The following is a 13188-nucleotide window of genomic DNA, read 5'->3' on the forward strand; positions in this document are numbered from 1 at the left end:
CAGGGCTCGGCCGGGCAGCGCTTCCCTTCTGCCGGCAGCTCCCAGGCCTGCCAGCGCCTGGCACTTGCGGCTGGAGCCCCTGAGCGGCCGCTGGACCTCGTCCCTTCAGCCCCCCACGTCTCTTTCTGGCAGATCTAGAAGCAGGAGCTGGGGAACCCTGGGCAGCAAGGCTGCCTTTCACCCACCCTTCTCCCTTCCCCCCCACCCCAAGATGCACAGAAGGGGATTCTGTAGTTTTGACACCCCAAATACCCCTCCCCTCCCTCTGAGCCGCTGTTGTCGAAGCACCGAGGTGGTTGAGCAGCAGAGGACCAGTGCAGGGAAGTTCTTTTGCGGCTTGAGGCGAGGTGGCTGCACTCCAGCTGCAAGTCAGGGCTTTAGGAAGGTCCCACTCACTGCCTCGTGCCCCTTGCCATGAGGAGGGAGCCAGCCTGTGGGACCTGGGGTGGCCAGGGACACCTTTCCGCCACCACCACCACCATCCCCTGTGCTTCAGCACCCCCCAAAGAACCTCTGGCCTGTTCCCCAGGGAGGCTGTAACCACCTGCACCTCTCCTCTGCCCTCTGCTCCCCCCCTGCCTTCTGCCTTACTCAGTTCTTTCTCATCAGGGTTCTGCACAAAGCTCAGATCACCAAACCTCTGCCTCCTCCCCTGCCCCTGCACACAGCTGGGGCTCCTTCCTCCCCTGTGGGCTGCACTGATACGGGGTGAAGGCCTTTCTGCCCCTTTCATCAGCCACTGCCGTGCTCTCCCACCTCTCTGCATGTCCCCCTGGGGCAAGGGGCAGGGTCTGATCCCTGGGAGATGCTTCCAAAGCCAAACAGAGGCATCTGGGATGCAAGAAAAGGCATGCAGAGGGCTGCAAGGCATGGGAAAAGTCATGAGGAGGGCCCTGGGGTACCCAGAAGTGTAGGTGGGGGCTTTCAGAGAAGACCATGGAGGGTTTTGGGGAGCAGGGAGAGGCACCTGGGGTCATCTGAGGCCACAGAAAGACTTGAAGTAGAGTTCTTAGGGGTGCTGGAAAGCTCAGGGAGGGCTCTAGGGTGCAAGAGAAAGCCAAAGGAGAGTTTTTGGGGTGCATTGAACATGCACAGAGTATGCCCCCAAATGCACCTGGAAGGCTCTGAGATGCAAGGAAAGTCAAACCCTGGGCTCAGCAGCACTCCACAGTGTGTGGAGAAATCTGGGTCTGTTAGAAAGGGAAAGCAGGGCTGGGGTGCACAGCACAGGGCCAGGGTATGCAGGACAAGGCAGGCAGCGGCTCCTGGGGTGCACCAGAAGCCAACTCTGCACCCCGCAGGTGTGTGCCCACCTGGGATCAAGGTCTGATCTCCCTGGGAACACCAGGAGCTGGGTGGTGACTGCAGGGCTCTGAGCAGCAGAGGAAGCTGGAGGAGTCCCTAGGGGTGCAGCAGCCTCTGCCCCACTCCTGCCCATCCCACGCTCTGGAAGTGCTTCCCTCAGCATCAGCTCGTCCAAGGGAGTGAGGAGCAGAGCAGCTGACGGAAATCACAGCAGCTCCTGCCAAGGGCTGCTTTTCCTCCCTGTTTATGGCAGTTTAGGGATTGTGGGGAGATCATTCCCAAAGTTTGTTTTCTCCCCTGTGATGTCAGAGCGAGCAGAGCAAGCCCAGCAGCAGCTCCTGCTGTGTGCCATTGACTGAAGGATTCTGGCCTCCAAAAAGTGATGCCAGTCCCCACTGGAGTGGAGCAGAGGCCAGGCCAGCTCATGTTGGCCTCTTCCTTGGGTTTTGGCTTCTGCAGAACATCAGCCTCAGGTCCAGAGCACCTTTTCGTGATAGGCCATCAGCATGGCACTGGTGGTGTGTGGTGAGGCCAGGTGAGGGGTCAGGCCAGGTGTCACCACTGAGGCTTAGGCTGAGGATGAACCACCAGGAGAAAGTGCAACCAGCCCTTGCTTTGTGTTCACACCAAGGTCGTGAGCCCCTGGGGACAGGGAGCAGCTTCCATGGATGCAGTGGGAGAACTCACACCGCAAACTGGCAGCCACCTGCTCCTCCACCACCTCCCTTTTTCCCTTTTCTTTCCTTCCTCTTGGTAAGTGTAAATATGAATACAGTCTAGTTTGCTTGGATGCTGTGGCTGCTTCATTGTGGGCATGGATGTGGCACACCAGGCAGCTCTGGGCTTCTCCAGGGCAGCGCTGGGGCTCTCTGCCTCAGTGTCTTCAGGTGACCCTGCCTTGGCACAGGGATTGGACTCAAATCTCCAGAGGTCCCTTCCCACCCCTACCATTCTGTGATTCAATAACTGTGCCTGGTGCTGGTGGGGGTTAGGAGCACAGGGACTCCCAGTTCCTCACCACCCCAATACTCAGATTGTGTCCTGGGGCTGTATCCAGTGCCCTCAAGCCCCAAATTCCCTTTGGGTGTGGGGACTTTCTCCCCAAAACACACTGATCTGTAGGACTCCCCATTATGGCCACAGTGGGGGCCACAGACTCCACACTGACTTTGGACCTAAGTCCAAACAGCTCTTCCACCACATGTCTGTTTTGGGGGTGGGGTGGGGCTGCATTTGATGTCTGGGTGAAAAAAAAAGCTTGATGTCTGGATCCAAAGAGTGGTGAGGAATGGAGTGAAATCCAGCTGGTCACCAGTGGTGTTCCCCAGGTCTCAGTGCTGGGGCCAGACCTCTTTAATCTCTTTATCAATGATCTGGATGAGGGGATTGAGGCACCCTGAGCCAGTCTGCAGGTGGCACCAAGCTGGGTGGCAGTGGTGATCTGCTGGAGAGCAGGGAGGCTCTGCAGAGGGATCTGACCAGGCTGGCTCCATGGGCTGAGGCTGATGGGATGAGGTTCAACAAGGCCAAGGGCTGGGCCCTGCCTTTGGGTGACAACAACCCCATGAATGCTCTAGGCTTGGGGCACAGTGGCTGGAAACTGCCCAGTGGGCAAGAAGGGCATCAGGATCCTGGCCTGGATCAGCAATGGTGTGAGCAGCAGGAGCAGGGCAGGGATTGTGCCCTTTGACTCAGCACCTGAGGCTACTCCTCCTATACTGGCTTCAGTTTTGGGCCCTTCACCCCAGGAAGGACGTTGAGGGGCTGAAGAAGGTCCAGAGAAGGGCAGCAAAGCTGGAGAAGGGACTGGAGAACCTGGCTGGGGAGGAACAGCTGAGGGAGCTGGGGGGGTTTGGTGTGGAGGAGGCTGAGGGAGACCTCATTGCTCTCTCCAGCTCCCTGAGAGAAGGCTGCAGGGAGATGTGGGTTTCTCTCTTCTCCCTAGTCTCAGGCGATAGGAGAGGAAATTTCCTGAAATTGTGCCAGGGGAGGGTTAGGTTGGACAGGAGGAACAATTTCTTCCCCAAAAAGCTTCTCAAGGCCTGGCCCAGGCTGCCCAGGGCAGTGATGCAGTCCCCATCCCCGGAGGGGATTTAAAGCTGTGCAGATGTGGTGCTGAGGGCCATGGTTTGGTGGTGCCCTGGCAGTGCTGGGGTAAAGACTGGATTTGATGATCACAAAGTTCTGGACCGTGGCCCAGCCGTTCCCCCTCCCCGGCAGCCATCACGGCCGCGCAGTGCCGGGCAAGGCCGCGACGTTGCACGGCAACAGGAGGGGGCGGGGCGAGACGTAATTTCCGGGCAGCCGGGGGCGGGCCAAGAGCGGCCGTTGGTGCAGCGCCGCCCCCGCCGCGGAGGGCCTGTAGCGACCGACTCGTCCCTTCGGCAGCCCCGGCAGCTGGGGGGGCCCGGCCGGGCCCCGGCAGAGCATGTCCCGGTACGAGGGGTTCCGGGGCCGACTCGATCCGGGAGCGGGGCGGGGGCATAGGGGGCTGCTGGGGGCGGACGTACGCCGGTCAGGGGGGGTCCCACACTGGTGAGTAGAGGGGGATTTGGGGTCCCACAGCTGTCGTGGGGGGCCCACGCGGGTCAGTGTGGGGGGAACGGACACGAGCCAGTGCGGGGGACCCACACCTGTCAGTGGAGGAGGGGGTGTGGGGCCCACAGTGGTCGTTGGCGAGGCCCACGCTGGGCTGTGTCTGTGTGGGAGGCCTACAGCAGTCGTGGGGGGGATGCTGCTCTGTGTGGGGGTTTGGGGAGCACACAGTGGTCGTGGGAGGCCCACACGGGTCCGCTGGCGGCGAGAGGGCCCCACACAGGTCAGTGATGGGGGAGTCCCGCACCAGTCAGCGTGTCGGTGTGGGGGGATCCGGCGGTTAGGGGGCTCACACCGTTCATTCTGGGGGGGCTGTGAGCCCCACGCCGGTCAGTGTGGGTGCGGGAGGCCCACGGCACTCAGTGTGTGGGATGGGGGGGCGGGGAGCTGCGGGCCACGCTGGTTAGCGCCTGCGGGGGGGCACTACTGGTCATTTGGCGGGGGGGGAGGTGTGTGTGTCCGACAGCAGTCAGTGGGGAGACGGAGGCCCGGAGCAGTCGGTGGGGGTCAATGTGTGCCCCTCCCCACCCCCCAACAGCAGGCACTGAAGTGGGGTGCCCAGACTGGTCGGTGTGTGTTGAGCAGGGGGGGCCCAACAGCAGTCTGTGGGGAAAGGAGGTCCACAGAGGTCGCGGGGGGGTCCCATGCAGGTCGGTGTGTGCCGGGTGGGGGGTCCCGACCCTGTCAGGGGAGGCAGGGAGGGAGGGTCCCATACTGGTCAGTGTGTGGGGAGGGGGAGGCTGCCCAACTGCAGTCAGGGCTGGGGGGTCCCATCCCACTCAGTGTGTGTGTGCCTCTCCGACAGCAAGTGCTGCGTGGGAGGTGTCGGGGGGGCATCCACTGGTCCTACCCAGGTCAGTGAGTGGATGCGGAGTGGGCCCCCTTGCTCTGGCTGTGGGTGAGAGTCTGTCGAGGGGGTCAGTCTCTGTGGGTGGTGTGGATCCAGCCCCCACGGGGGGTGCCAGGCCCGGCACGAGCGTGACACCCTGCGTGTCCGCTGCCAGCCGCCGCCTGCCCCTGCCCGCAGGCACCCGGCCCCGGCGGGCACCAGCACCCCGGCGTGCCCGGGCGGGCCTGCGGCTGCTGGACACCAGCGGCCGCCCTGGGTGCGCCTGGTGCCACCGGCTCAGGGCTGCCCAACCCAGGGAGGGAGGGAGGAGGCTGCCATGTGCCGGCAGTGACGCTGCCCCCAGCGCTGCTGTGGGTGGCCACCGGCCCGAGGGGGACCTGAGTTCATCCCCAGCCCCTGACACACAGCCCTGGGGCTTGGGGCGTTGGTGAGGGTTGCTGTCTTCTTCCTAGTGTCAGGTGATAGAAGGAGAGGAAATGGCCTGAAATTGTGCCCAGGGAAGGTTAGGTTGGAGATGAGGAACAATTTCTTTGCTGCAGGAGTGGTCAGGGATTGGCACAGGCTGCCCAGGGAGGTGGTGGAGTGCCCATGCCTGGAGGTGTTCCAGACCCCTGTGGCCACGGCACTTGGGGCCATGGTTTGGTGGCCATGGTGGGGTTGGGTTGCTGGTTGCACTCAATCTTGGGAGGCCTTTTCCAACCCCAACAATTCCCTGATTCTGTGTGATCTGGGAGGATTTGGGAGCCATGTGCCTGCCTTCCCCTCCCAGCTGAGCGGGAGGCCTCCCCTCTCCACCCTTTCCTCCCCTTTCCCAGCCCTGCTGAAGCAGATGGAGTGAATTCCTCGGGGTGTGGGCTGCTCTGACATTCCTCAGCGAGAGCCTGTGCCCAAACTTGCAGAAAATAGTTGCTTTTTTTTTTTTTTTTTTTAATTCTCTTCCTTTCTTCCCCCCTCCTCTTTTTCTTCAGGAGCTCAATCCTCCCACCACCCTGTGCCAGGGTTTAGGGAGGTCTTGGAGGCACCATGCCCTTTGTGCCACCTACTGTGTGGCCATTGTGGTGATGGGGGGTGTGAGATCCTTGTCCTCACCTCCCCCAGCGTGGGCTGCAGTGCAGGGTGTGGGCTGGGAAGCATTGAAGGAGGCTGGATTTTGGGAGGGGGGTGGGGGTGCGTGGGTTCAGCTTGAGCGTGGGGGCTCTGCGTGTGTGTGAGGTGGGGACAGGGCCTGGCTGTGCCAGGGTCAGATGTGGGGGTGCTCACTGGTGTGGGGGGGAACCCGATGGGCTCCAGCCCTCACTGCTGCCTGATGTATCTGGGAAGGGCTGAGGGGGGTCCTGGAGGTCTCCATCCCTCACTGCTGCCTGATGTATCTGGGGGTAGGGAGGGGGTCTTAGAGGGGCTCCACCCCTCACTGCTGCCTGATGTATCTGGGTGTAGGGAGGGGGTCCTGGAGGGTCTCTATCCCTCATTGCTGCCTGATGTATCTGGGGAGGGTTGAGGGGGGTGCTGGAGGTCTCCATCCCTCACTGCTGCCCGCCCTGCCCGCAGGCCACCGCCGCTGCCTGCAGCCAGCCGGATGGCTTCTGCCCCAGTCCCGACCGGCAGCACCCCGGCCCGCGCTGGACTGTTGGTGACAGCAGTGCCCAGGGCCAGCTGAGGGCAGGCCGCCGGCGCCCCCCCTGCCCCGCTCCGGATCCTCCCTGCCCGCGGGCACTGCCGCCATGAACGGGCTGTCGCTCAGCCAGCTCTGCTGCCTCTTCTGCTGCCCGCCCTGCCCCAGCCGCATCGCTGCCAAGCTCGCCTTCCTGCCCCCCGAGCCCACCTACGCCGTGCTGCCCGAGCCCGAGCCCGCGGGCAGCGCCAGCACCGCCTCCCTGCGCGGCGCTGCGGGGCGCTGGAAGCTGCACCTGAAGGACCGAGCGGACTTCCAGTACTCCCAGAGGGAGCTGGACAGCATCGAGGTCTTCGTCACCAAGAGCAGCCGGGGGAACCGCATCGGCTGCATGTATGTCCGCTGCGTGCCCGGCGCCAGGTGAGTCGCCCCTGGAGGTGCCAGTATGGTGCCGCTGGTTTGAGCCCTGCCTGCTCAGCAGGGAGCTGGTGGGCTCAGGGCACAGGATCAGAGGATGTTAGGGGTTGGAAGGGACCTCTAGAGACCATTGAGTCCAAGCCCCCTGCCAGAGCAGGATCATAGAATCCAGCACAAGGTCACACAGGAACACATCCAGATGAGGCTGGAAAGTCTCCAGAGAAGGAGGCTCCACAACCTCTCTGGGGAGCCTGTTGCAGTGCTGGTCCATCCTGCCCCCTCCTCTCCTCCAGCTGAGCACCAGCTCCATGTCCTAGCCTGACCTGGCGGCCTGCAGAAGGAGCCTGGTCCCCCACGGGGGTTTGGAGGCACCCTCCAGGCTGGGTGATGCTGCCCCAGCTGCCAGGACTGGTCTGGCTTGTGGCTGCATCTGGGAACAGGGTTAAACATGGAGCAGAGGCAAAGCCAGAGGCTGTCCCACACATCACCCCTGATGTCACACCATGAGGTAATGCTCCAGATTTGAACCAGTGTCACTGTGAGACTCTTGGGGAGCTCCAGAGGGTCTGTGCCAGCTGCTCACCCTCTGTCCCCAGCCCCTGGTGACTGCTTGGATGGTAAGAGCCTGTGCAGGCCTAGAGGTCATAGAATTGTGGATTCACAGAATAGTTTGGGTGGGAAGAGACCTTCAAAGCTCATCCAGTCCAAGCCCCTGCAGCCAGCAGGGACATCCCCAACCAGAGCAGGTTGCTCAGAGCCCCAAACAACCTGACCTGCACTGGTGCCAGGCATGGGGCAGCTCCCATCTCTCTGCGTAGCTTGGGACAGGCTCTCAGCACCCTCAGTGTGACAAATTTCTCCCTTCTCTCCACCCTGAATCTCCCTCTTTTAGTTCCAAACCATCCCTCCTTGTCCTGTCCCAACAGGCCCTGCTCAGAAGTCTGTCCCCAGCTTTCCTACAGGCCACTGGAAGTCCAATTCACCACATGTTAGATTCCTTAAGGAGAGTGAGAGGAGGGAAAACCACAGGGGCCAGTGGTGCCCAGGGACAGGCCAAGGGGCAAAGGGCACAAACTGGAACCCAGGAGGTTCCACCTGAGCAGGAGGAGAAAGTTGTTTGGTGTGAGGGTGCTGGAGGCCTGGCGAAGGCTGCTCAGAGAGGTTGTGGAGTCTCCTGGGCAAGCTGCTGTGGGTGCCCTGCTGGAGCAGGGGGGTTGGCCTGGGTGATCTCCAGAGCTCCCTTCCATCCGCCCCATGCTGGGATTCCCTGCTCTTCCTGGGAGCATCTCCAATGGATAGTGTCACAGAGACCTCTGTGTGGGTGAATGCAGCCTGGATCTGCCCTCAGCTTACCAAGGGCTTTGAACACACTGGGGGGACAAGGGGCAGGGGGTCTGGAGAGCAACAGGAGGCAGCCACAGGTTTCCTGACAGGGGTCTTCACTCCATCCCTGCCTGCATGGCAGGGCCCTGGAGGCAGGAAGCCATTGGTGGGGTTGGTCCCTGCCACAGTGAGGCCTGGCCAGCCACAGTGGCTCTGGGACCAGAACAAAGGACCCTGGCTGGGGGCCTTCAGCCCTCCCAGACCCTTGGTGCCATCAGGGCTGTTCTGTCCACAGCTCATCCTGCCACCACCTGCCTGCTAGGGCTTTCTAGGCCATCCAAGCTGGGCCACAGAGGCTTAGCCTGGGCCACAGACCTCTTGGACCAACTGTGAGGGGCTTGGCAGGAGCAGGTCCTGCTGCCTGGCTCTGCCAGATGAGAGCCAGGCCTCTGTCAGTGTGCTCTTCATTTTTCTGATTAAGATTGTTTCTTTTTTTTCCCCCTCCTCATGGTGGAAATTTCTTGTGCCTTGTCACTCCCACAGTTCTCTTTACTCCCAGCCTCTAGTGTCTTGCCAGACTCAGGAGAGGGAAAAGAAAAAAAAGGCTGTCAGAATCCTTCCTTGAAATCCCCATTGGGAAAAGGGCCCCAAATCCTGAGTTTTTTCTCAAAAATAGGCTCAAAACACTTGAGCAGAACCACCCTGGCCTCAGGCTGCCTCTGTGCTGGGAGCAAACCCCTCTGGGAGGCTCTGGGTGTCACTGGGGTTGGTCCAAAGGTGTCCAAGGACCTTCATTGATGACTGGAATGGATTGGGTTGGAAGGAACCTTGAGGACCATCCAGTTCCACACCCCCCCCACCTGCAGCCCCCAGGGACAACCCCAACCAGAGCAGGTTGCTTAGAGTCCCAAACAATCTGACCTGTAATGGTGCCAAGCATGGGGCAGCTCTCACCTCTCTGGGCAACCTGGTACAGGCTCTCAGCACCCTCAGTGTAACAAATTTCTCCCTTCTCTCCTCTCTTGAATCTCCTTCTTTTGGTTCCAAACCATCCCCCCTTGTCCTGTCCCAACAGACTCTGACCCCAGCTTTCCTACAGGCCTCTTGAAGTCTGATTCACTGCACTTTGGATTCACTTTGAGGAGAGTGAGAGAAGCAGAAGCCAGAGGGGCCAGTGGTACCCAGGGAAAGGGGCAAGGGGCACAAACTGGAACCCAGGAGGTGCCACCTGAACAGGAGGAGAAAGTTGTTTGGTGTGAGGGTGCTGGAGGCCTGGAGCAGGCTCCCCAGAAAGGTTGTGGAGTCTCCTTGTGTGGAGAGCTTCCAACCCCCCCTGGGCATTGTGGTGCTGGGCAAGCTGCTGTGGGTGCCCTGCTGGAGCAGGGGCTTGGCCTGGATGATCTCCAGAGGTCCCTTCCCACCCCACCATGCTGGGATTCTCTGCTCTTCCTGGCAGCACCTCCAAGCAATGCTGTCCACAGAGACCTCTTCCTTGGTGGCCAGGTTGGTGCTGGCCCTTTGCATGCTGGCGTTTGGCTTTCAGCCTCCCCAGCAGGCACAACCTGGCTGGCACTGCCTGGGCACAACCCCCCCACGCGTGGCAGCAGCGTGCCCGACGCACCCCCCTGTGCCCGCAGGTACACGGTGCTGTTCTCCCACGGCAACGCCGTGGACCTGGGGCAGATGAGCAGCTTCTACATCGGGCTGGGCACTCGCATCAGCTGCAACATCTTCTCCTACGACTACTCCGGCTACGGCGTCAGCTCCGGCAAGCCCTCGGAGCGCAACCTCTACAGCGACATCGACGCCGCCTGGCAGGCGCTGCGGACGCGGTGAGCACCGCCCCGGGCCCCGGCCACCTGCTGGGAAACCGGGAACGGGCCCCAGGGGGCACCTGGCTGCCTCGCGACGGGGGAAAGGGGAGGCTGGAAAGCAGCTGCAGCGCCGGCGGGGCTGGGGACACGGAGGGGTAGGGTAGGGATGCTGCAGGGGTATGGCCTGGCCTGGGGGCTGGCACAGGCTCTGCAGGGGGTATGGCTTACCTTGGGGGCTGGCACAGGCTTTACAGGGGTATGGCCTGGCCTGGGGGCTGGCAGAAGCTCTGCAGGGGTATGGCCTGGCTTGGGGGCTGGCACAGGCTCTATAGGAATATGGCCTGGCCTGGGGGCTGGCAGAAGCTCTGCAGGGATATGGCCTGGCTTGGGGGCTGGCACAAGCTTGGGAGGGCTATGACCTTGCCTGGGGGAGCTGGTCCAAGCTCTGCAGGGCTATGATACCGTTTCTGGGGTGGCACAAGTTTTACAGGGGCATGACCTAGCTTGGGGGGGGCTGGTTCAAGCTTGGGGGTGTATGACCTGTCCCGGGGACACTGGCACAAACTGGGATCCCCACCTTTCTGTGCCCAGGCTCTGCCCTGGCTGTGCTCAGCCCTATTGCTCCAGCTGGTGACAGGCTCTATCCTGCCTGCAGCCAGCCCTGGCTCCCAGTGTGCCCCACCAACTGGCTGTAATCTGGGGCTCACAGATCCCCCCCATAACCTTGCTTCTGGCAGGAGTGAGCCTTGCCACCTCCCACAGCTCACCTGGCAGCTCAGCCCTGGCTGAAGGGGGGTGCAGGGTGGCTGCTTTGTGCCCAGCCCCAAGGAGCTGGGGGAAGGCAGAGGGGACTGAGCCCCATTCCCTCCACCCCACCCCTCCCAGCGTGCTGTGCCCAGGGCAGGGTGACCCTCTGGCCTGTGACTGTGGTGCCTGGGTGCTGAGCTGCCCCCTCCTCTTCCTGCAGGTATGGGATCAGCCCAGAGAACATCATCTTGTACGGACAGAGCATTGGCACCGTGCCCACGGTGGACCTGGCCTCCCGCTACGAGTGCGCTGCCATTGTGCTGCACTCTCCCCTCACCTCTGGCATGAGAGTTGCTTTCCCTGAGACCAAGAAGACCTACTGGTTTGATGCCTTCCCCAAGTGAGTGGCCTGAGCAGGAGGGACAGGGTCATAGCATCAGGGAATTGTTTGGGTTGGAAAAACCCTACAGGATCATCCAGTGCAACCCCAACCCAGCACCACCATGGGCACCACACCCTGGCCCCAAGTGCCATGGCCACAGGGGTCTGGAACACCTCCAGGGATGGGGACCACTCCCTGACCACTCTGGCAGCAAAGAAATTGTTCCTCATCTCCAACCTAACCCTCCCCTGGCACATTTCAGGCCATCTCTTGTCCTATCACCTGAGGCTGGGGAGCAGAGCCCAACCCCCACCTCCCTGCAGCCTTCTCTCAGGGAGCTGTAGAGGGCAGTGAGGTCTCCCTCAGTCTCCTCCTCTCCACACTAACCACCCCCAGCTCCCTCAGCTGCTCCTCCCCAGCTCTGTTCTCCAGACCCTTCCCCAAGCTTTGTTGCTCTTCTCTGGACCTGCTCCAGCCTCTCAATGTCCTTCTGGGAATGAGTGGCACAAAACTGACTCCAGCTGACCTTCAGCTCTGGAGGGGCAGTGCCTAGACCAGCTCTGTCCTGGTCACAAGGCCTGGCCATGCAGAGGCTTTGTGGTCAGAACTGTGGCCCAATGAGTGACTCAGACGTGCCCATTGCCATCCTTCTGCCTGGCATTTGGTCCTCTCTGGGTGTCTGTGCCTCCTGCTGAAGCCATTGTCTGTGTGCCCCACACGCCCCTGGCTGTGTCACCTCCTGCCCATCCTGTCTCAGTGTCTTTGCTGTGCTTGTAAGGTGTCACAAGCCCAGGGTGTCCCTGGGCCACCCCTTCCCTGCATGGTATCTTCTTGGGCCTTTTGCTCCTCTGTGCAGCCAGCAGGGCTGGTTGCAAGGCAGTGCTGGGGTGGGACAAGCTCTTGCTTCTCCTCTCCCTTGCAGCCAGCAGTGCCCAGGGGACAGTCTCCAGGCAGGAAGCTGTGACTGGAAGCCACCAGCCCATGCTCTGTGTCCCCATGGCCTCCTGTGGCCTTTGGGGCCAGGCAGAGAGCTTCGCCTGCTCAGAGCCTGGCCTGGGTGGGGCCTGTGCTCCTCTGTCCTTCAGCCCTGTCTGGGTCCCTTGGGGCTGTTGTCACCACAGTCTGGTCCTCATCTGTCACACCAGGGTGGGGTGGATTTTGTCCTGCAGCACATCCTTGGCAGAAGCTCTGCTGGGATCAAAGAGCATTTCCTGACCCCCCCCCATCCTCCCTTGGCGGGGGGAGTGCTGTGTTTTGGCAGAGGGGGATGGGGGGCAGGAAGAAGGGCAGTGCCTTGCTCCCCTCTCACCACCCTTCCCCCTCTCTCTCTTTGGCAGCATCGAGAAGATCTCCAAAATCACCTCCCCTGTCCTCATCATCCACGGCACGGAGGACGAGGTCATCGACTTCTCCCACGGGCTGGCCCTCTTCGAGCGCTGCCCCAAGGCGGTGGAGCCGCTCTGGGTGGATGGGGCTGGGCACAATGACATTGAACTCTACAGCCAGTACCTGGAGCGCCTGCGCAGGTTCATCTCCCAGGAGCTGCCCAGCCAGCGCACCTAGCCCCGGCCCTGCTGCAGGGGCAGGGCACTGCTGCCCCCGGGGCGGCCACAGGGGGGCGCTGTCCCCGGAGTGGCCACAGGGGGGCGCTGTCCCCGGAGTGGCCACAGGGGGATGCTGTCCTCGGGGTGGCCACAGGGGGACGCTGTCCCCGGGATGGCCACAGGGGCAGGGGAACACTGCCCCCAGGGTGGCTGCAGGGGCAGGGGGATGCTCCCCAGTGTCTCCACTTCTTCTCCTGGCCTCCCCTCCCCCAGCCCCTGCTGCTGCAGGTGTGGTGAGCTGGTCCAGGCTGGGCAGCGGGCAGGGTGCCCTGGAGAGGGCAGTGCCTTTCCTCCGGGGCACAGCACAACTCTCTTCCCTGCTGGGGTCGGCCCCGGCACTGCTGGCACCACCGGCCGGGCTGGCACCAGCTGGCAGCTGCCTCCTTGCCCTATGCCTGGAAAGATGAGAGCCCTCCCTGCTGATGGCATAGCCTTGGCTTTGGACTTGTCCTTGTCCCCTCTCCTCAGCCAGCTGACTCCTCAGCTCCTCCTGCCTGCTCCACTGCTCTGACTACAGCAATAAGGCAGCTGGAGAGGGG

At 62.0% G+C, this 13188-nt stretch overlaps 1 protein-coding gene across 1 annotated transcript; it reads left to right on the forward strand.

The window, feature by feature from the left end:
- The first annotated feature begins 6471 nt into the window (after positions 1–6471).
- ABHD17A (abhydrolase domain containing 17A, depalmitoylase) lies at positions 6472–12608 on the forward strand. The gene is made up of 4 exons (XM_054396196.1): positions 6472–6782; positions 9740–9934; positions 10884–11063; positions 12383–12608. Exons 1-4 carry the CDS (start codon positions 6472–6474, stop codon positions 12606–12608), a joined length of 912 nt encoding a protein of 303 aa, XP_054252171.1.
- Positions 12609–13188: the final 580 nt, after the last annotated feature.

Source organism: Indicator indicator, chromosome 36 (genome assembly GCF_027791375.1).
Source record: "Indicator indicator isolate 239-I01 chromosome 36, UM_Iind_1.1, whole genome shotgun sequence".
NCBI classification, from domain to species: domain Eukaryota; kingdom Metazoa; phylum Chordata; class Aves; order Piciformes; family Indicatoridae; genus Indicator; species Indicator indicator.

Coding starts and splice junctions, on each gene's coding strand:
- ABHD17A (XM_054396196.1), top strand. CDS start 6,472: ATGAACGGGCTGTCGCTCAGCCAGCTCTGCTGCCTCTTCTGCTGCCCG. Junction 6,783..9,739: donor CGCTGCGTGCCCGGCGCCAG/GTGAGTCGCCCC, acceptor CTGTGCCCGCAG/GTACACGGTGCTGTTCTCCC. Junction 11,064..12,382: donor TGGTTTGATGCCTTCCCCAA/GTGAGTGGCCTG, acceptor TCTCTTTGGCAG/CATCGAGAAGATCTCCAAAA.